The 23558-nt window shown below is 40.8% G+C and overlaps 1 protein-coding gene across 3 annotated transcripts in view; it reads left to right on the top strand.

The window, feature by feature from the left end:
- Positions 1 to 1120: 1120 nt before the first annotated feature.
- The window catches only part of slc6a9 (solute carrier family 6 member 9), a 98581-nt gene continuing 76143 nt past the window's right edge, over positions 1121 to 23558 (top strand). Inside the window, exons 1-2 of one of the 3 annotated variants that reach the window (XM_085390308.1) lie at positions 1121 to 1141; positions 17880 to 18183. In XM_085390308.1, the coding sequence (XP_085246434.1) occupies positions 18154 to 18183 (30 nt within the window). In that variant the 5' untranslated portion in view covers positions 1121 to 1141; positions 17880 to 18153. Of the gene's footprint in view, positions 1142 to 1784; positions 2056 to 16741; positions 16823 to 17879; positions 18184 to 23558 lie in introns of those variants that run through there. The other 2 variants (XM_085390306.1, XM_085390307.1) reach the window with 2 other exon arrangements.

The raw sequence follows: 23558 nt of genomic DNA, 5'->3' as shown, positions 1-23558 counted from the left end.
TCACAATTTACAAATGGAGAAAACCAATAACTTCATGTACAGTAATGTGCAAAAGTCTTGCACTCACTGCCATTTAAAAAAATATTTTGCAAGGACAATGGGAAATAAGTACAGCAATTTTTCAAAACTTCTTACAAGATACATGGAAATACAGTGTATACGGTAGAAACTGTTTGTATAATTCTAGCACGGCTGAAAGACTAGATTTTGTATGACCACCTTTATTCTTTAACAAAGCCTGAAGTCTCTTTGGCTGGTTTTCTTATAATTTCTTTAAGTGGTCTTCAGGAATAGTTTTTCAGGCTCTTGTGAATAATTCAGTGTTAGGTGGCTTCCTCTGAAACGGGTTAGGCACAAAGCAGTCAGCATTGAAAGAAAAATTATTGAAACCTTCGAAAACCTGAAGAACTACTGCTCAAAAGTACTTGGAAAAAAATGCATAATAAAATGTGTTTCCTTGGACGCAAATTATAAAGAAATGAGGGGTCGTCCAGTACTTTACTTTTTCTTGATATTGCAAGACTGAAAAGAATATTTTTTGTAATATTATCAGTACATTGTTGATATGCAATAGATGTTCATATATTTATATATTCTTATGGGTATATATGTGTATTGTTTATTTCCATAGGTTTAAGGTTTATGTCCATAGTGCTCATTCAGCAATTTGATTTTCTGGAAGAAATATAAAGATAAATGAAATTGTCAACTTCAAACTTATCTTTAACTTTACCCAAGAGCCAGCTGAGGTAACTGAGTTGCTTAGAGGTTGTCAAAGCCCACAGAGATTATTCCACAATCCTATTTTGTTATACATTAAAAGAAAAACTTCCGAATCCCCATAATTGCCATATTATTAATTTCTAGATTATATAGTGTTGAAAGAAAGAAAAATGTAAGCATCTATTTGTGGATCCATTTGCTTTCATACCTTTATTGGCATTATAGATAGACATTATTATACGGCGTTCAACATGAACACCTTCACCAAAATGTTGTTTACCACCCCGACTGTAGGAAAACCCTCACCTCCCTCCTCTCACTCCAGCCTCTGACCAGCACCATGCCGGCGTGCCTGCTTTCTCCTCGGCGTTAAACCTAACGAGCCTCCAATCTGATCTCTCCAGAAGCAAGGTAGAAGGTAAAGCCCATATCTGCATGCCATTCAAAAAAACCCTCCGGAGTATTATCATTCATTCTTCAGCTGCGTCTTATCATCCGCCACACACCCATCATGTTTTCTGTGGACGCCCAGAAGCTTCATTCTATCAGCAGTGGCTTACTGCACTACACAGCCTATAGGCTACCGCACCTGTCTGGGGCATCGCATGGACTCATTACCTCTGCCTTTATTGGGCTCAATTCGCTTCTTCATCAGAGCACACTAACCCATACCGGACATACAAAATGTCAGAAAACACGCACATGCGGTGAGTCACAATCACACTGATCTGCGAGAGGAACCGCTGCAGTGTAACAAAAGAGAAAGCGTTCAGCACACCGCTGAACACGTGTAGCTTCACTAATTATGGATTATGTAGAGGGGGAGGGAGTGACAGGCACCTACATCGTGTCACAGCAGTTTAAATGCTCCCGTAGTAATCTACAATGTTTCCATGGCACCCAAGTTTGGCTTCTAGTCACCATATAAGGGCTTGTATTCATATATAGAAAAGGCACGTGCTGTTCGGGATCGATACTTAAACGCGTAATTGGTGAGTGTCTGAAGGTGGCCATGCACTACAGTGAGCAGATACAGGGTAGCACCGCCAAACTGACGCAGTAACCCGCATCAATAAGAGCCTCTGACAGGTCTGTTCAGTCAGTGTGCCCCACATGGTCGCCGATTTTGGAGTAAAGCGAAAGAAAGAAAAAAAGGAGGAGCTGCTGTTGGCCAGGCGGTGACAGACGCCGGGGGGTGGACGACAAAACCAAGATGATGCAACTTCCAATAAGCCAAAACTGGCGGAAAAACTTGTACACAGTGCAGAGTGCGACCAGGTGGCAGGATCACCTCTACACGGCCAGATCTCCTAACGACCGGCAAAAGAAAAAGTAGGTTGTGTTTCAGTTTTTCACCTCAGTGGTCTTTTAACGCGGAGTCATTAAGGAGCAACTTTGTCTTTTACCTCGTTGCGCGTCGAGCGGCTGATGTTAAAGGGAGACAAAGCGTACAGCCGGTGTTGTGCCAAAAAGTGATTGTCTGCCAAAAACTGATTTCCAATGTTTCTGTGTATTTTTTATGTGTAATATCTTTACGTATGTTCGTAAATAGACTTCGGTGAACAGGGTTTACAAAGGGGTTATATAGAGAATTAAAACAATATCTGTTTTTCAAGTATCTTTACAACTCTCTGCTATTGTACTTACATTATAACCAATCCGGTCCTTTATCCCCACTTAAAATATTTTTACGGAAATATTGTAATATTTGCTGCCATTTCTGCTGTCCTCTTGGCCAACTTACTCTTACAAAAGACATTTTTAATGTTAATGAGATTTTTTTTTAACTGGATAAATAAAGGTTATATAAAAGTCACTGCCAAAAACTGATTGCGGCTTCTACCTTGTTACACGAATGTTGTTTGTGGCTCAAGATGACTTTATGTCATCCATGAGGGATGCATTTGACATATGTTTCACATATTATAGCCCAACAAGTTACTTATAGCAGTTTAAATACGAGCAATCAGTTTTTGGCAAATACCGGAAATCAGTTTTTGGCAGACAATCACTTTTTGGCACAACACCGGCGGTCTCGGTTTGAAGTAAGGGTGATGATTGCTCTGGTAACTAAATGATGTTGAGGAGCTGTTATTTTAACGGCAGCAGGGAACACGTGGCACTGCTTGTAAACCCTCCTTGTTACTACTTGAAGGGGGAAAGGGAGCATTTTGGGGGGGATGCTTGGAGATGATGTGGTGGTGGTGGTGGTGGTGTTTGGGGGCGGGATAAAGAAACTGAAGGGGGAGGAGGGGGGGGGGATTTCCGCGGTAGAATGTTCTTACGTCCTCTCCCCTTTCTTCCTGTCAGATACTTTGTCTCAAGGGTGAAAGGCTTGTATCACTAACAGAGACACTGTTGAATGAAATCAAACAAGCCCACGTTTGAACTACAGAAACTTAGTTGTAGCGATCTAACATGCTAGATAGGTTTAAAGTTGGCCTCAATCAGCAATTGTCCAACTTGATCAAACACATTTTTTTTGTTCTCATGCAATGACATTGCGGTGACATGGTTGTGGCCTTTGTCAAAGTGGGTGGGAATCAAGTGCAGCGGTCAGACTCTTTTCTTGGCACCGTCTTGATCATTCCTGACAGCTCTGTTGCTGCTATTCTTCCTTTCTTACTTTGATGCTGTCTACCATTACATATCTGAAAATTGCTTGTGCTCATAGTGAACTTCTTTGAAAACTTCACTTTTAGTTACATGATTTGTTATGTACCTTAAAGTGAATAACAAATTATGTACCTAAGGTAAGATGCCAATGTTACATTTATTTAATTCAAGTAATGGTTATTGAACTTCTAGTGTTATTACTGATGATAAATGCTGTAATGGCCTGAAAATCACAAAAATTATGCATTTCTTGTAATATTACAGCAAGCCAGGTTGTTGTTGTTGTTGTTGTTGTTGTTGTTGTTGTTGTTGTTGTTGTTATTATTATTATTATTATTATTATTATTATTATTATTATTATTAGTGGTAGCAGTAGTAGTATTTACAGAGAATTTCTATACAGAAAATTAAAAGTATCAAATCCCTGATGATGTTAATTGAGACAACTTTCAGTTTTACATAAACAAAGATAAACATCAAATAAAGAGTTGCTGTTTCATTGATGATAAAATGAATCATTGTGTCATCAATGGTGATTCTCTAGTTTTTCAATGCAGTCTAAGCTTCCCACTGATCAGTAAAGAATTAATGTGTTCTGTATGCTTCAAGTGCATCGTCACAACTTATTCAAATTGTTTGTTGGGCTGAATGATAAATGTGTAGTATGTCAACAGAGACTGTGCATGCATTAACAACAGTCCAGCCCACTATAAAAAGACATGCCACCCTTTTCCATTGAATCTTTACTCCCACAAAAGAGTACTTTTCTTTAACATTTTCTATTTGTTTTCCCGAGGCACTGCTCTCTAGGCCACATGGGTTCCTTTACCGTGATCACAAGTCCAGCCCTCCTTTGAGTGTTTTAAAAGCTAGTGAAAAGTAAATTACCAATAAGAGTGTTATTTCAACAATATAATGTGGTAATTTAATGCTAGAAAATGAAAATTAAGCTTTTCCAACTTTGTTATGTCTCCAACACATCCTCATAGCTAAATAACAATGTTTATAGGTAGTGACTACTGAACTGTCAAATCTAACCATTTACATGAAAAACATCAGTGAGTTGCTCTTGCTCACATGGTTTCATAATGCACTTCCTGACACACAGTCTCATTCTGTTAAAGAGTTCAGGTTTTCTACAAAACATGTGTGCATCTGAACAATCCAGGTTATACAAAGTGGAGAAGGGGTCTAGACAGGGCTGACAAACCTGTTTTGATAGCTTAATTAAGGACATTTAAACTTTAAAATGAATAGCTTTGTGTACTTAAGCTATTATTCAGTGGCTTACCTGCAAGTTTCTTGTTGAACATTGAAGGGGAAGTGGTAGTGTAGGAGGAAGCTCTAACATTTGCCAAGTGGTAAACCAGCTACCAATAGTTAACACGAGCCTTCATTTTTCCTACTTTATTAAATAGTTCATAAAGTTATAAGTGATAAAATTTGTTCCCCATCACCGGTTCTGTAAAGTTAAACCCTACCTGTAAGTTGTCACATTGGTTCCTTATGTTTTCATATATGAAAAGGAAATCCTACCCGTCTGGAATTGAACAGTTTCAAAGTTAAATGCATTAGGCCTTGGTTGCTGGGGGCTTTCCATGAGTGTTTTTTTTTCTTCACTCGCCTCTTACCACTCTCCATGTGTTTATACACCACTCGGCATTTAATCATTAGTTATTATGAATTTCTCTTCCACAGTATGTGTTTTCTTCTGTCTCCTGCCCCTCATCCCCAGCTGGTCATGGCAGAGGGCTGCCTCTCCCTGAGCCTGGTTCTGCCAGATGTTTCTTCCTGTTGAAAGGGAGTTTTTCCTTCCTGCTGTCACCAATTGCTTGCTCATAGTGGGTCGTCTGATTGTTTAGGTTTTCTCTACTTGAGACAACAGTTGTTGTGATTTGGCACAATATGAATGAAATAGACAACATGAATTAAAGAAACTGTCAGCTGGATGTGGAAGTAGTTAAGTCTTAACACGTATGCCATAAAAAAGGTTATGATAATATGTCAATGCTCTGTTTTAAAAACATGTTGTTGCTCACTTAATCTTTAACTAAATGGTAACTCTGGGGTTAAAAGTGTTGCAGAAGAACTGCATTGTAGTAGGTTATAAAAACTGAGCAGGGCTGGCTCCAAAAACTGGTTAGTTGCCGTGGTGATGTTGGTGCCTTTTTGGATGTTATCTGACAAACTGTGTGACAGCTTGAGAAGTCTGTGGTCCATTCATCTATGTTCACTCAATCATCATCCATGTTTCACCTTGTTACTTAATCATCAAGTTATAGAAAAACTGTATCCTTTGGCACTGATTATCAGTCCAGATGTCAGTCATGTGTCACAGAAGGGTTTCATGTGCTTTAAGGTATCTTGCAACACATTTGTCTATAGCTTTGAATACCTGTAACTGTGGAATTTTCCCATGGCTTGCATCAGACAGTTTTCACAGAATGCTCTCAGATATTTCAGTGTTATTTTTGTGAAGCGTTGGGTCGGACATGTCCAGATGTCTGGAATGCCCAGACAACTAGAGCAGAAGATGAGCTTTACGCACTGAAAGACATCAAGACAAAAACAAAAGAAAACTGAGCAAAGGTATGCAGAGAAGTAGCAACACAACATCAGCGGGTTAGCTGTGGTGTCACAGATCTCTGTAATTAATAGCTGTAATTGCAGCTGCTTTGAAGTAGGATCAAAATGAGTAATTGATGGTACCGTTAAGTAATGCATAAAAGCTTTTTGTTAAACTCCGCCCTAAAGTGGAGGAGATGACACTGGACTGGTTTAAAAGGGTGGATGGATTCTAGCCACAATATATGTTACCACCACTAGGGGGCACCGAAGTTCCTCTTTACTCTTGCTTTGTGGTATTTGTCCTCAAAGATCATGTCATGAAAAACATCAGGTGTTTTTTGTACAGAGCCCAAGTGGATCTGGTGCAAAAATAATCTGCAAGGAAATCAAAGGCAGCTCAAAGTGGGGGGGAAATTACTAATTATGGCGACCCTGCTTATGTCCTGCATTTTTTGCTGGACTGACATATTTTCACAAAATCCACAGCAAAAACCTGCATATTTTATTCAACTCCCAAAAGAATTTGACTTACTTTTCATTTTAAAGAAAAAATTCTTTCTGAAATGACAGAAACTGTAAATTTACACTGTTTTGGATTTTTTTCCACTCTTCTTTGCAGAATTTGTCCATGTTCGACAGGTTTTGAGCACAACTGGCTTGTTTATGCCAAAAAATCTCAATTGAACTTGTGTCCAGATTATAACTGGGCCTGTTATGCCTTGGTTCACTGACATCTGACCTAAACTCTGTTAAGCTCGGTGATATCTGAGTCACGATGGCTTTAGTTTTTTTATCTCTTACTCATGAGCAGAGGGAGGCACAACTAGCATGAGGGATCTTAGTCTGTGGACCCCTGCCCTGGCTGGAATTTAAACGCTGACTTATTGTTCCAAAAAGAGTAATGCCACTACGCTATTCAGCTACTATTGGAAGTCCAAGGTGGTCACAATGGTAATAGGAGTGTTCGGAGCTGTAACCTCTAAAGCTTCATTCGAGACACAACATCAAAGGTCTCTGTGCTAAGAAGAACTCAGATACACAGAACCCCCAAACTCTTACTCAAAAATGCTGATGTAACAATACAAATTTTTGCAGCTGATAAGACATCAAATCAAGCAATAAAGTTTCATCAAAGGATATACAGGGTGGGCCATTTATATGGATACACCGTAATAAAATGGGAATGGTTGGTGATATTAAAGCCCTGTTTGTGGCACATTGGTATATGTGAGGGGGCAAACTCCTCAAGATGGGTGGTGACCATGGTGGCCATTTTAGAAGTCAGCCATCTTGGATACAACTTTTGTTTTTTCAATAGGAAGAGGGCCATGTGACACATCAAACTTATTGGTAATGTCACAAGAAAAACAATGGTGTGCTTGGTTTCAACGTAACTTTATTCTTTCATGAGTTATTTACAAGTTTCTGACCACTTATAAAATGTGTTCATTGTGCTGCCCATTGTGTTGGATTGTCAATGCAACCCTCTTCTCCCACTCTTCACACACTGATAGCAACACCGCAGGAGAAATGCCAGCACAGGCATCCAGTATCCGTAGTGTCAGGTGCTGCACATCTCGTATCTTCACACCATAGACAATTGCCTTCAGATGAACCCAAAGATAAAAGTCTAAGGGGGTCAGATCGGGAGACCTTGGGGGCCATTCAACTGGCCCACGACGACCAATCCACTTTCCAAGAAACTGTTAATCTAGGAATGCTCGTACCTGGCACCCATAATGTGGTGGTGTACCATCTTGCTGGAAAAACTCAGGGAACATGCCAGCTTCAGTGCATAAAGAGGGAAACACATCATCATGTAGCAATTTCAAATATCCAGTGGCCTTGAGGTTTCCATTGATGAAGAATGGACCCACTATCGTTGTACCCCATATACCACACCAAACCATCACTTTTGTTGTTCCAACAGTCTTGGAGGGATCCACCCAATGTGGGTTAGTGTCAGACCAATAGCGGTGGTTTTGTTTGTTAACTTCACCATTCACATAAAAGTTTGCCTCATCACTGAACAAAATCTTCTGCGTGAACTGAGGGTCCTGTTCCAATTTTTGTTTTGCCCATTCTGCAAATTCTGTGCGCCGATCTGGGTCATCCTCGTTGAGATGCTACAGTAGCTGGAGTTTGTAAGGGTGCCATTTGTGAGTAGCTAATATCCGCCGAAGGGATGTTCGACTAATGCCACTCTCCAGTGACATGCAGCGAGTGCTACGCTGTGGGCTCTTGCTGAATGAAGCTAGGACAGCCACTGATGTTTCTTCATTAGTGACAGTTTTCTTGCGTCCACATTTTGGCAAATCCAACACTGAACCAGTTTCACGAAACTTAGCAAGCAGTTTGCTAACTGTAGCATGGGAGATGGGTGGTCTCGTAGGATGTCTTCCATTGAAATCTGCTGCAATGACCCGGTTACTGCGTTCACCAGATATCAACACAATTTCGATCCGCTCCTCACGTGTTAACCTCTTCAACATGTCGATGGCTGTGAACAAAGAGAAACTTGTAAATAACTCATGAAAGAATAAAGTTACGTTGAAACCAAGCACACCATTGTTTTTCTTGTGACATTACCAATAAGTTTGATGTGTCACATGGCCCTCTTCCTATTGACAAAACAAAAGTTGTATCCAAGATGGCCGACTTCTAAATGGCCACCATGGTCACCACCCATCTTGAGGAGTTTGCCCCCTCACATATACTAATGTGCCACAAACAGGGCTTTAATATCACCAACCATTCCCATGTTATTACGGTGTATCCATATAAATGGCCAACCCTGTATATTTCATCCACTCATGAGGGATCAACAAAGACTTACTGTTTTTGCACTAATGTTTGAGGGGTTTTCCAGGAATGGTGATGCTATTTTCAGAGAACTTGATGGTCAGTAGGTAGGGCTTTACGATTATGACCAAAATGATTATTTTTGATCAATATAGAGATCATGATTATTTTACAGTTTTGTTTTTTTTATTACACTTTCATGTAAGGATAACACTGCTTTCACACTCATGTTGCGCAACATTCCTAATAATGTAAAACCTTTTCGCCTAAAAAATAAAAAAAATAAAAAATAAAAAACCCTTCTTATTCATCTAAATTCAGTGCAGCTTGTAGAAGAAATATAACAAATAGAAAGATGTTTCAAGGCTTATCACAAATTAATTCAACAGGGCTTTCACCTTTATACTGTGCTGTGTTCCTGTTCATTAATGCATGTTTGCAAGTGAGTTGTTTATTCACCTGGCCTCAGTGCATCTCCTACAATCAAAATGTAAAATATTTACCTTCATTCATTCAGGAGTCAGACTAAAGCACTTTTTGAAGCACTTTTTACGCTGGGAAGTAGTAGAGACTGAGTTTATTTATTATCATAAACTGCTTGAGATGTACAATCACAAGGAGTCCCAACATATAGTTACTGTATGACAAAACACAGTTGACAGAGTAAGTAAGGATGGCTACAGTTGCTACAAATATCTCTACACCAATAAACACACAGATGACGCAAGAAGAGATACAAACTGAAAATTCAGAAAATGACAACTCAGAGGCAGGAGTTCAAGTTGTATCAGCAGTATAATGCAGTTGTTTCCGTCCTTGACGCAGTTTCCATTTCAGCATTGCGTTCTTATCTTTTAGTATGATGCCAGGTCTCTCTTGGAAATGACATTTTTAATCTCAGTGAGATTTTTTTTTTTTTTTAACCTGGATAAATAAAGGACTAATAAAAAAATAGTATAGTAAAAGTAACAGCCATTCCTCCAATCCTTAAACGCTGTGGCCGCTCCACCATTTTCCACCTCCCAGCACACACAGCATTCCATAGAGGTCTGGGAACTGAGGACACCGCTTGCTGGAGCTTTGGGAGGGGAATGTTTTCCTATTCTTGTCTGATAAAAGATCCTAGGTGCTCAATGGTTCTTCGTCTTTGTTATAATTATTGTTTCATGATAATCCAAATATTTTTAGCTGTGAAAGGCCTAGACTTCTGGCAGGCCAGTTCAGCACCCAGACTCTCCGACTCTGAAGCCATGCTGTTTTAATGGGTGCTGTATGGGGTTTAGCATTGTTTTGCTGAAGTATCCAAAGCCTTCGCTTAAAAAAAAAAAAAAAAAAAAAAAAGTAATTTGGATGAGAACGTGTTGCTCTAACACCTGCATATAACTTTCAGCATTAATTGTCAGTGGCTATCCACCAGATGTGTAGGCTGCCTATTCTACAGACTCTAATGCAGCGGTCTTAACCTTTGTTGCCCCGTGGACCGGTTTATGTCCGACAACATTGTCATGGACTGGCCTTTAAGGTGTCACGGATAAATACAACAAAATAAAACCAGTACCGGTACCAAGAAAAAGAAGATTAACAATAAAAACGATTTAAAAAAAAATAACAATAAAAAACCTGAAAACCATAAATTTCACACCCACCTCAACTCTCGCGGCCCGGTAAAATTCGACCAGTCCGTGGCCCGGGGATTGGGGACCGCTGCTCTAATGTACGTCCATACCATTAGAGATTCAGGCTATTAAACTGAATACTGATAACAAGACAGATTGTCCCCGTCGTCCAGAGGATGTGGCCTCTGTTTCAAATAGAGATGGCACGATACCACTTTTTTATGTCCGATACCGATACCGATATCATAAATTTGGATATCTGCCGATACCGATATGAATCCGATATAGTGTTTTTTAATCAACAAAACTGTTTTTTAAATATCTTGCTGCATTTTGTATAAGTTCATACTCAAGTTTAAAACAACAACTACACTAAAGCTATTCTGTTATACCTGTATGCAAAAAAAAAAAAAATTCATAGTTCAGCAATACTGATCAATCTAATAAACTTAAACCTACACCATCCTCCCTATTCTGGTATTTTAAAGAGTACTTAGCATAAATATTAAGCAACCTAACTAATAGGGTTCCAACTCCCAGCAACAACAAAAATAAATAAATAAAAAATAGGGAACCACCCCTCACGCTCCACCTCATGATGCTTAATCGACGTAATCAACCTTAATTTGATGCAGTGTGAAAAAAAAAAATGCACAGAAATCAATTATTTTTCAAGAAATATTAAATAGATTCAACATCTTTCTTCAACAAAATTGCAGACTGCACAGATGGTACCTTCCCAAAGGAAAAAGTACTATAGCTTACTAGGATATATATATATATATATATATATATATATATATATATATATATATATATATATATAAGACTTAATAGTTACTATATACAGTAATTGACTTCTATTCATTTTACATCAAATTAAAACTTTGGGTGTCAGATAATTATTTATTAAAAGCTAGACATTTTAAATGAGAATAAGAAAGAAAAGTATGTCTTTGTGCCCCCTTTTCCCTGTTAATGCCCTATCAGCCCCCCTGGCTAAACTTTGCTAGATCCGCCCCTGCACAGTTACCAGCCGTCAGCTACGTAGAAAAGATCCTCGAGTAGAAAGTAATATTAAATACATTCTAACAACAGCTGATCAAGCTTAAACGTGCTGCTGTTGTTCAGCCGCTGGTTTCCTCTTTCTGGTGCAAAATAGGCCAAAAGCAAACTAGAGACACGGACTCGCGACAGAAAAGCCGATCAGCTGATCGTTAAGCAGTTTCATGATTGAAGTAGCAGCAGGAGAGGCAGTCGTTTGTTAAGCTTAACGCAGGAATGCTTTACAAACATTTACTTCTCTCGGGATAACTTTGTCGGAGATGAAATGCCGGGTTGCTAGCGAAGCTCCAAATGCTATCCAGACCACCGACAGGTCCCGCATGCCACAGCCGCTCTATCACGTGATGCATACTGCTCCGACGTGCTAACGTTCTGAGGTGAGTTACGGAGTGTTGCAAGTTTTGTGAGGTGCTTTCGTGATATTTAATGGATCGGATTACATTTTTTAGTTTTCTCCGATATCCGATCCAGTAATTTAGGTCAGTATCGGACCGATACCGATACGTACTATCGGATCGGTCCATCTCTAGTTTCAAATTTTAATTCATCTGACCACAGAACCGTTTTCCGGTTTTTCTTCAGTCCATTTTAGATGACCTTTGACCCAGCGAAGATAGCAGTGTCTCAGGATCATGTTCACATATGGCTTCTTCTTTGCATGTTAGAGCTTTAACCTGTGTTTGTGGGTGGCACTGTGAACTATGTTCACAAACAATGAAGCGAAAGTGTTCCTGAGCCCATGCAGTGATTTCAGTCATCATGTTTGTTTGTTTGTTTATTAAATGCAGTGCCACCTGAGGGTGCAGAGATCATGAACATTCAATACTGATTTTTGGCATTACCTCTTGCACACCAAGATTTCTCCAGATTACCCAAATCCTTTGATGCAGACATGTATGCTAATGATGAGATATTTTAAAGTCCTCACAATCAAGGGAATTAGAGAAAGGGGCATAAAATTTATACTTTACTGTACTGGAATAAGTGTACCTTAAAGACACTTAATAGATCACAGTAATTAGAGTGATATTTAATTACCCACTGATACAACCTTTCTCATATGACATGAGATCATGTGAGCATTTTCTTTTGTGGCATATGTCTGTAAAGCGATGTGTATTTGTGGTCCTTTAAATCGTTATTATCTCTGGGCCAAAGTCTCCATTCCATTAAGATAAGAGAGGTCAGGCCCTCTTCAGGTATGTATATGCCTGTGTGTGTTTTTATTGTACCAGCTGCTTCTCACTGATTGTTGTCAGAAAAGGTTTTCTCTGCTATCTGCATTTCTATATTTAGCACTAATTTTACCTGTTGTCTTGGCAGGAGATTTGCTCCTATTGATGATATGTTTCTGTGTTTTTGCAGCAGTCTCCTTCCACTCAAACTAGTGTGCAACAGCAGACGATATAATTTAAATGCCACAATACAGAAATAATAAATCACGTTGTGTGCTTCACAAATCCCATATCTTCTCATTCCCAATGCCATTGCCTTATTGTGAGAATCCCTATTTTTTTTTTTTCTGCAGTCCACAAGTAATGCATAGTTTGCTGGCTCGATTTACTGGATGCTGAACAAAGGCCCAAGCATAGTTACCGCTGTTTTGAGTACCCTCACAATGTCTTAGTTGTGAGGAACAGACTGCCTGCTATGACAAAACGGAGCTTGTGGAGCTCCAATCATTCTGCTGCATATTGACTTTATTGAAAGTAAACACGGCCGATTTGCAAAAATATGATGCATTCTAAACAATAATAATGGGTGCTGTTTTGTCTTAAATCCACTGCGTTGTACGTCGTGTCTCACAGTGCTACAGTGTAGATGTGTACAAATCAAGTACAGGTTGTGTGACTGTTTCACGCAGGAGGCTGGTGGTGCATCTGTCTGGTAAATAAAGGAAAGTAATTCATGAGCTCTTCTTGCGTGGATCCACCTTAGCTCTTTTATTTGCTGAAGCGATGGCTCAGCAAAAATGTAATTACAACAAACTATCTGTCATTTGTGAACCTCGTTCCTTCCAATTCTTTGACTCAGCAGGCCGTTTTATCCCCAGATCAATGGGGCCCCAACAAAAAAAGAAAACTGCCTATGCATAGTGTTTAATGTGTAACTATCCAGGGCCATCATGGCTTTTTCCCCCCACCTTGATAAACAGCATAATTCTAATGCAGCATTTAGGATAAGTGGATTATCTTTGAAATATATTAACTACATTTTCTTTTGCTTTGTGAGTTTGATGGAATTAACTTGAAAGCAAAGAGCAAACCCTGAGCCTTGACTTTTGAACCCTCTTTATTATTACTCACTTGTTATTTTGCCATGACCTCTGTCATAAGTCGTCTGTCACTTTTATGAACTTATTTAAATTTAAAGATATGGAAAGTCAAGAGGTCATAAATCAAGGCAAGGAGAGGCCCAGAGTGTCGGGTTTTGTTTGAGAAGGATTTTGTCCCAACCCAACGCTTTAAGGCAAACTATATATTGCACAGTTTCAGGCAGCCTCCTACTCTTTTACATTTGGGGATTCACAATGAAATCCAGATTCTTTTTCTTATATTGTTAATCATGTTAGCTATCTTAGTTTCATGTATTAGCATGCATTTGTTTTCAACATAAAAGTAGTGCATGTACTTGGGCACAAGTGTGAAAATCTTTGATTTTTCTCTAATCTTTGCAAAAAAAGAAACGTTGGACTTCATCCTCTGACAGCAAAAATGCTGAGGTATTTTATTCTGGACTGGAGAGACGGGCTGACACTGCTACTCACCAGGGTCTTGTAGTTGCCGTCGCTGAAAAGTGTCCATCCTCAGCTTCTACCTCTATTAACTACTTATTAATTTACTCATGTTTTCATTGATTAAAGACTCTACTCACGCAATAATATGAACACAAAAAAACTCTATTAGAACTGTAAAGTAGCCTTGTAAAAAATCGAATAAGACTTTTAATTTTGTAAGTACTCGCTCAGGAGTTTGACCCAAATGCAGAGCTGAGCAGGAGGATGCTTCTGAGGGTCTGTTTGGGGCCCAGCGTTGAAGACCAAGCAGTTCAGGAGGCTGGCCCGCAGGTGGGCAGCGGCATCAGAGGGACCTCTCCAGAGGTGGCCAGAAGTGGTGACTGAGGTGTTCTGGGGGCTATATCGCCACTTCTGGCCAGGTGGCCAGTGATGGAGACGAAGACCCTCTAGAGGCTGGCATTTACGAATGAGGGTGACCCCCTCATGGCAGGATACTAACAACAGAGGCAGGGACCATCTGAAGTCCAGTAGTGGTCAAAGAGACCTTCTGGAGGCCAAACAGATGATCAGCAGATGACTCTCAACAAAGGAGACTGTCAGGTGGATGAGCTGGAAGCCGCTCACAAAAGAGTCATCCTGGCTCAATCTTAGTCTGTTCAGACTCGGGGTCAAACAACACAATTCCCTTGGGCTCAGATTCTGGAAGCTGGGGCTGCACAGTGCACACAGTCTCCTCTGGCTGGGATTGTGCAGGGCACACAGTCTGCACTGGCTCGGGATCTGGCAGCTCCTGCTCAGGCTTCGGATACACTAGAGGCTCGGGACAAATGAAAGTCACCAGCTGAGGCACAGTCTCGGAGGCATCCTGCACAGACTCTGGATTATCCACATAATCTGGAGTAGCACAAACTACCCAGTTAGTCTGGATCTGAACATCTTGTTTCTTTTGGGCGGTGAATGCAGAAAACCATTATCCATGGAGCCTGGCTACCTAACAGAAGAACTCCTCTAATGTAAACAGGTTGTGTCTGCTGGGGCTGTGCCTGGTCAGACCATACTGTCACTGTCTGTAGGTCCTGAAGACTATGTGAAGTTGAGGACCCAAAATGCAGGCTGGTTTCTACAAAAGGGAAACAGTTTATTTGATAGAGGCCAAAATGCAAAATATAAAATGATTTTAAGAAATTAAGTATAAACAAAACTATAACTTGGAACAAAGCTCAATTGCAAAAATAGGAAAACCTGAGAATGTAAACCTTGAGAAATCAACCAGGAACCATGTATTGGAAACCGACAAACAAACTAAGAGCTGTTGATCTGTATGGCCATGCATACAGATCAGTTTGAATGGTACTGAAACAGCTTTTACAGATAATTCTGTGCCAGAAATGATCTCTTTTTATGTTTTATAAAGTTGACCCCTTTTTATTCTGCAGGCTTTTGATTCTTTTGCTCTTTATAGTAACTTCCTATGCATTTCTTCATACAACATCTCAGTACTGTAGACTCGGATTGTGATATGTCGAACTCTTAGAGAGTGTTCTTTATTTGGACTTGATGTTGTGATGCATCCTGCAAACAACTCCTGACCTGTTTAATTTATGAAGAAATAACTAAACAATAGCACTCACCTGCTCACGAAATGGCTTTTCAGTCAACTTTCCAATTACTTTTGGAGTGCTGTAATTCCTAAACCCTCCCTCTAATTTGGTCGTGAATAACCTCAAATTAAAAATGTCAGTGTGCACAATAAGCTCATATTCATCATTATAACTGATTTTTTTTTTTTTTTTTTTTAATATTCCTTAGATGTCCAAGTAATTTTACATACAAGGGTGGAAGAAATGAGAGGTAACCAGAGGCTGAGGAGCTCATTCTTACCGGGTTTATCATTAATGCTGTGTAAGCAGTCGGCTCTGAAAATACTTTGCATCATCCTTGGCCTTTTGTGGTGTAGTCGGGGCACGTATTAGTGTTCAGTCTGCAGCCTGTCTTTTTACTAAGGGAAATGTTTAAATTCTCTAAAGAGCCAACGTCGTCCAAACCAAAAACGTTTTGTTTTTTTATCTTCAAGATTCACCTCCTGAGCCCCTCTTGCCAAGCTCATTGGTTATGGATATTTCTGCTTTTTTTCCCCTCACAAGCAACTTAGTGGTGAATGGGGCAGGAAATAACATAATTCTCATTCTCAGTTAATCCATTAATCCGCTCCTCTGTGGAAAGTAATATAAAGTTCAAAACCAGAAAACACTTCATGTAAAAAAATAAATAAATAAATAAAAAAAAAAGTTCTCACATTTACAATAATCAGACGGTTTTTGGCATTTATTTTTTTTTATTGATAAGATTACTTCATGTTAGGGACAAGGCGGTACTGTGGGACATTATGCAGTCTGTGCTTGGAAGCTACTTACCTCACAAGGGCCAACAGACACGTCAGGTTTCAGAGTAAGTTGGACGTAACCTCTTGCTGACACGCCTCCCCGGATTGCCCAATAGGCTTGGCTCAACTCTTACCTTATGTACATACATTACCCAGCCAGTGAGAAGGAGCCAGAGCACGGTGATTTGATCAAAGACTTCAGCCTTTGTGTCAGTGAGTTTCTCACGGCCGAGCTGCTAGCCCTTTTCCTCACGTACAAGGTTGTGTTTTGGTTGTGTGGTTTTTCTCTATTCAGACATCATATTGTGGATGGTAAGGATCCGTTTTTAACCTCGTTTTGTTTCTTCCCATCTTTTTATCAGTGAGCATCATGATGCGTATGATGGTTGACCCCAGGGGGAGGCATTTTTTTCCAGTCCCTGTAGGCTCCCGTGTATGTGACATGTGTACATGTGTGGGGGATTTTTTTTTTTTTTTTTTTTTTTTTTTTAATGCCTGTAACAGTAAAGAGTGGCTATATTTGGCCACCTTTTCTCTCCTTTTTTCACGAGCGCTTTTAGTATACTGAAGTTTTTTTTTTATTCCCTGAGCCAAATAAAGGGAGACATACTTCAGATTTGAGGGATGTCTAGTTTATATCTGTTTGTGTTTTGGACTGTTGGAGAAATATAAGCTGCTGGGAAGACTGGCTTTTTCAGGTTTGGTAGACCAAATCAGTAATTAATTCATGAGCAGAAACAGCTGCAGATGAATCTGTAGCTGTAGTATTTATAGGTGTATATCTATTATAAACTACTGTTGATGTTGTTTGCTCTCAACATGCGTGCAGGGATGCAGTGAAAGGTAAGTGCCCAGATGCACATTTCAGAAACTTTTCAATCCAAAGTATTTTCGGCCACTTTTCTTCCAGATCCAGGCTGAGTGTTCTTTTCCCAGTCTGGCTTCCATACAGCAGTAGTCAGTGGGCAGTCTAAACGTTTCCCTAACAGTTAATCTCTTTACACAAAAGGGCACTTTGTTATGGCAGCTGCTTTGCTAAAAAAAAAAAAAAAAAAAGCAAATCTGTCACTACATGTTTTCTGAATTATTTGCCTGCATCCTCACTAACTGACGCTTTACCAGTTACATTCCCACCTTTTCTTTAACTCTCACCATAAACAGTTGATGTGTGGTTTTAAAAATTTTGACCTCAGAGCAGGTCATGTACTAAGACTGACAAACTGTTTTGAACATGGCCAAAGGGGACAAGAAACTAAAAAAAAGTGTTGCTTTGCCTCCCCCCCTATTCCCCACTTACCCTACCCCTTTCTCCCCCCCAACTCCTGTTCTCCCTCCACCCCTCTCTGCCTGTCACGTGTTCTTTTCACAGCATAGAAAAGTTTCTGGATTAGGGCAGAATTAGCACAAAGCAGCGACGCCACTTCAGCTACACTTGCAAGCAGCACAGAAGAAGGGGGGACAGAGACGGAGAGAGCGACGCGACGGGGGTGAAGACGCTCCAGCGAACCTCGACCACCTCAGAAAACTCCAAACTTTGCTGGGCGAGAGGCAGACGAGTCCATCCCAGACACAGGGAGAGAGAGAGAGAGCGCGCGCGAGAGAGAGAGAGAGGCAGGGGATCTTTGCCGACGAGGTCCTGAAGGATGGAAGAGAAGCAGTTTACTGGGATCCTGGTAAGTTTCATTTTTGTTCAGTAAACACGTGTGCGCACACTCGTGTTTTTTTTAAAAGCAGTAACATGCGGATGCAAACACATCTCAGCTGTAGGCCGCTGGTGGGATGCAGCTGCTGGACCACCAGTTGAGTCACCCTCTGGCTCCCCTTTGGAGGCCAGGTGGTTTGGCTTCATTTCACTAGGGGATCATTCACAGGACTCTAACCTGTTATGTGTTCAAAAGTAGGCTGTTGTGCTCATACTTTCCTACTTTTTCTCCCGTTTTTATGTTGAAATTTGTAACCTGGGATTAGGATTCACAGGTTTTTCGCTGAGTAAAAAAAAAAAAAAACGGCCGCAGTTTCCCCACCAGGGTGATTATCCTGTCGGTGTTTATGTGCAGGAGACGGAGCTGTCACCCCCTGCTGTTCACAATGGCACTGCTTAACTACACATTAGCAACTAAACACGGTCCCAAAAGCCCCCAAAGTTCATTTGCAGGCATAGAAGCTCTCCTCTCAGCACACTCTCACCAGCTATCTGATCTCTGCAAGAGCTGAAAACAGTAAAAGTGGATTCACTTTTTTTTGTTTTGTTTTGTTTTTGGAGAGGAGGTGGCTGCTGATAAAACATGAGGCCAAGAGGTAAATGTGTCAGTGTCAGGCCTACACTGTTGGGGAAGCTTTAAATAGAGGTTTGGCGTCATTGGCAGTCCGGTCACCTCTCCTTCCGTCTCTCTCTCTCTCTCTGGCTTTCTCCCTTTAGTCCGTCTTGAGACGGCGATAACTGAGCTCCAACTCTCATCTGACATTCTTGCCTGTTTGAAGCCTTGCTTTCCTCCCCGCTGACATTTTTTTCTCTCTCTGTCTCTCTCACTGCCGCATCCTTTTAAGATGTATATCCCCGCTAAAATGCAAACACACCGTCTGAAGTTAAGAGGGCGCCGTTATCAGCGTCTCTCCCGCACAAACATTTGAAGGTGCTTGGAGGATGGAGATATAATTTTGTATTTTTTTTGGCTTTCAAAAATTGTTTGTTTGTGTTGGAGAGTTTACAGCTCAGTGACAGATAGCCAGTCAGTTGTTTGATTGCTTTGGCACTGCCGGGTATTTGTGGGGGGGGGGAAGAAAACCAAAAAGTTCTGTGTGTTTGGCTGTAGCTCAACAGGAGATTTTTAAATGATTGTGTCAAGAGGTAGATGTGAATACTCTTGGCTACATGTGCCTGCATTTAACTGAGATGTAAGTGGCACTCTGTGGCCACTAGGAAGTTACAGACCTCACGCACACAGCAGGCAAGTATAGAGGAAACAACTGAAGTATCAATCAAGTGTTTCTGTAGTTACTCCTCGCAGCCAGCAGCGGTTTGAAGGCTAATAATAATAAAGTAAAGTGAATGGATCAATTCAGGATATTGTACTGTTTCAGTGCAGGCTTTAGCTATTCATCTCACCTGAGAGAAGTTAAAATTCTATCATTTGTAATCTTTAAACTGAATTTTGTCGACCCAAAGCGTTTGAAGCCATTCTGCTGTACTGCTCAGTGAGTGCTTTACTTAAACTGCTTCTTTATGATGATTTAACACATTGAAAAGCGTAATGGAGGCACAGAGCTGCAGGTAGATCGTACGCCACCTGCAGCAGTGATGGCAGACAGCAGCTAACACACACACAGTTTCTCATGGCTGGGATTGTTGTCTTCAGCATTTGTGGACAGTGATGCCAATTGTGTCTTAGAGATGGCAACAACAGATAAGTGTGTGTGTATCTTGCTCTCCCATCGCCAACTGTCACTTGTGTTTTTTCCCTCCCTCCCTCCCTCTCCTTGAACTCTTTTTTTTTCCGTCTCTCCGTGTTAGACCATGTTCTCATCCAGAAGATGATTTTGAATTTATGCAGTTATTTATCATGTGACTCAGTCTATTCATCTTTGCCTCTATTCAGAGGGCGGAAATGGTCTTTCCTCCTTCATCGTTTGATTCCACTCAGCAATACCCGTTTTTGAATTGTCTGGTTAAATTTATTTATGCAGGTCCAGGTGGTTGGTGGATGGACCAGTCACCGTAAATCTCAGGACACACAAGGCGCTCGCTTCCTGCTACTGCTTGGCTCGGCTGGTAGCCTTCTGCCGGGACTCTTTCTGTTTCAAACTTTACTCCCTTGCTCTTTCACAGCGGTCAAAAGGGAGCCCCGTCTCCTCAATCTTCCTGCGTTGTCTTTGACTGCCCTGGAAGTTACCACTTCCACTGAGCGGATGAGCAGATGGTGCCCTGGCACAAGGTTTTGTCGCATGGATAGCTGTCTCTTTGTCTTTACTCCTTAAAGCGTCTGCTGTTAAGATGTATGTATGTGGATGTGAGAGTAGGGAGGGGAAGGAGGAGGAGTTGGACTGAGGTTTTGCTTATATTTTCTGCTGGGCGCTGTATTGATATGTCTGGCCGTGCTGGGCCAGAGCTGGCCCTCCATCACCATCAAGGCCAAAGGAGGAGGAAAAGGTCAGCGAGGACTGGCTCCTGATCAGAGTTTAATGTTGGCAAGCCTTTAAGAGTTTGCTTGTTACTTTTCGTCCATAATTGCTGAGACATTTGGACTTGGGAGGGATTATCAGTGATTCTAAGTTCAGTTTCTCAAATCCTGACATTCTTACATGATAAGAATTTGTGTTTCCCTCAAAACTGAAACTTTCTGGCACTCTATGATAAGATGATGTTAAGTCCTTAATGTCAAATTGTTTGTTGCAGCAGATTCTTGAAGCTACAATGTGCTCTCAATGCAATTGTCAAGAGATTTCTTTTTTTTAAATGCTATTTTTCATCCATGTTTAGTTTAAGTTACGAAGTAACCAAAAACTACAGAACATAAAGGAGTGATTTCCAGGTTACAACAATGCCTCCCACGTTTGTGCATTTAAGGATGCACATGCACAGGTTCAAACAAAGGGTTTTACCTTCTGACAAAACTTAAAAAACAGAAAAATAAGGCAATGAAAAACTGCATGAAATTAGATGCAATGCTACCCCGAATCATACAAGACATATTAGTTACATATACAAAGAAATGTGTTTGAATGCTGCTAATTTGCAACATTTTATAGACTGTAATTCCTATTAGTGTGGGATGTGGACAGTAGCACAGAAGGTCCTTGGAACAAGTTATTTCCTGATCCACTGCATTCTTTACACAGATTTATACTGCCAGTAATGTAAAAAGTTGGCCTATACAGTTATATACGCATACATACATTTGGCATGTACAGTTACTCATTTAATCAGTCATGCAACAAAAGTTATGTCACTTTATTATACAGGAATGTGTTTTTCTCTGTGCCCCCTGAGTGGTGCGAGTGTGTGTGTGTGTGTGTGTGTGTGTGTGTGTGTGTGTGTGTGTGTGTGTGTGTGTGTGTGTGTGTGTGTGTGAGAGAGAGTCTGTTTCTCACTATGTTTGTGCGCGCGCCATTTCCCAGGGGTTGTGAGACTAATGTGTGCTATAGGCTGTGAAGTGGAAACTAAATGGAAAGAAATAGTGGGACCCACAGCCATAACCTCCCTGAGGTCAGGATGCACACAAACACACACGCATGCCTCCACGCACACACGAGGCACTGACACAGTTTAGAATACCACATAAACATATTTTAGATATGTGAGCAAGCGCTCAGATATGAAACTCGTTACCACCACCTGGATAAATACAGATGCACACCCACAAACAATCTGGGTATTTGTACATACTGACACACGCAGAACAAAACTCACACATCCAGTCTTTATGGCTCTCCTCTGTGTGTGGAGTAAAGGCCGACCAGGCTGTGACTTTTGGTCTGAAAGTAATAAATGCAAGCCCAGAGGATATATTTGGGAGTTAGCAGGGATGTGCTGAGCCTTTTAAAGAAGTGTTTCTTTTTTTTCCTGGCACATCACTTTGTTAATAGCCCTGCTTCATGTGCCTGAGCCTGTGAATGTTGCTAAATGTTGTTTTTTTCTTGTAGTTTCCACCCCATGGAGCTGCCTTTTGTGAGTACAATGTTGACCATGTGCGCCGCATACTCCTCATACACTTATTACAGGTGAAACAGCCTCTCTCCTTCTTTTTCTCCACTTATGTAAGAAACATATTGAGTTGCCAGTCAGCCGGTTTAGTTAACAGCAGTGCTCAGCAACCATGTTGACTGCCTTTGGGGCGAAGGGCCAACAAACAGATGTGAACTAAGAGAGACTGATCTCTGAAGGCAGGTCGGGGTGGAGGAGAAGTCAGACATAATTTCTGTTTTTGATTTCACTCCACCCTCCAACTGATCGGCTGAATGAGGACTGGGAGGGAAAAAAATAAATACAAGCATCCGCACGGGTCACAGGCGGCGCCCAGATTCAGCTGCTGTGGCGAACATACAATTGAGCAACAAGGGCCGCAAATGCCAAACACGTCCACTGCTGGGCACTCTTGAAAAGGTAACCCACCACCAACCAACCTCCTATGTATGTTCACACACACATAGCAGAGAGGGGGGAAAAGGGGACTCCATTGTGTTTCAGAGCTTTTTAGATTTTGTTTGGAAAAAACCACTCAGGCTGAAAATTTTGTATTCTGATTTTCTTCCTCTCCACTTCTTCCACTTTTTCTTTCTGCTCCTTCAATAGATCCCACTCCCTCCCACTGCACAAAAGGGACGAGCAAGTTAAAAAGCAGGGACTTAACACTTTTTTCCATTTTTATCCTCTGTAGTCAGTGAAATTATGGACAGGTTTGTGACATTGTGTCTGCACAGCAGAGCCCCTAAATTTCCCCCCTTTTTCTTTGAGCGTTATTATCACTTTCTGCAGTTTCCATCAAAACCTTTTTTTCTAAGGCCTTTTCACAACCATATTTAGGTAATTTGTTGCGCTTGAACCCAACCTGACCCCCCAAGGGGGGTCTTTTCTGCATGGCCCTCTAATGCGTGGTTCCACCTCTCTGCACTTTTCTTCATTTCTTTGTTTCCCCCTCTCTTTACCCCTTTTCATGGGATGGAATCTATAGTATCATTGGGTGCATTCCATCACTGCCATCTGTGTTAGCCATGATGTCACCAGTGGGATGGATGGTGGATGGCTGGTTTGTATTGTCAACATATAGAAAGTACCGTATAAAGATTTAAAATATCACATATTTTAACATATCAGAGCAAAGATATAAAATGTCCCTTTTGACCTCTGACCGCTACCTGAAGGTCAACAGAATGATTTGAAGGTCAAAGTGATAATAATGCCATGTAGAGCTTTTTAAAACTATGTTTCTTTCTTCTTTTGTTTCTATTGACAACATATATTGATACAGCGAATGATATATGGGGACGCTAAATATCCCGTCACTTCAGCCCTCTGACCTCTTCAAGGTCAAATAAGGTCAAACCTTCATAA

This window comes from Rhamphochromis longiceps, linkage group LG18 (assembly GCF_057381845.1).
Source record: "Rhamphochromis longiceps isolate RC_006_pf linkage group LG18, R_longiceps_female_GT1.1, whole genome shotgun sequence".
Taxonomy (NCBI): Eukaryota; Metazoa; Chordata; class Actinopteri; order Cichliformes; family Cichlidae; genus Rhamphochromis; species Rhamphochromis longiceps.
The sequence above is the reverse complement of the archived record's forward strand: the minus strand, read 5'-3'. Positions and strand labels throughout refer to the sequence as shown.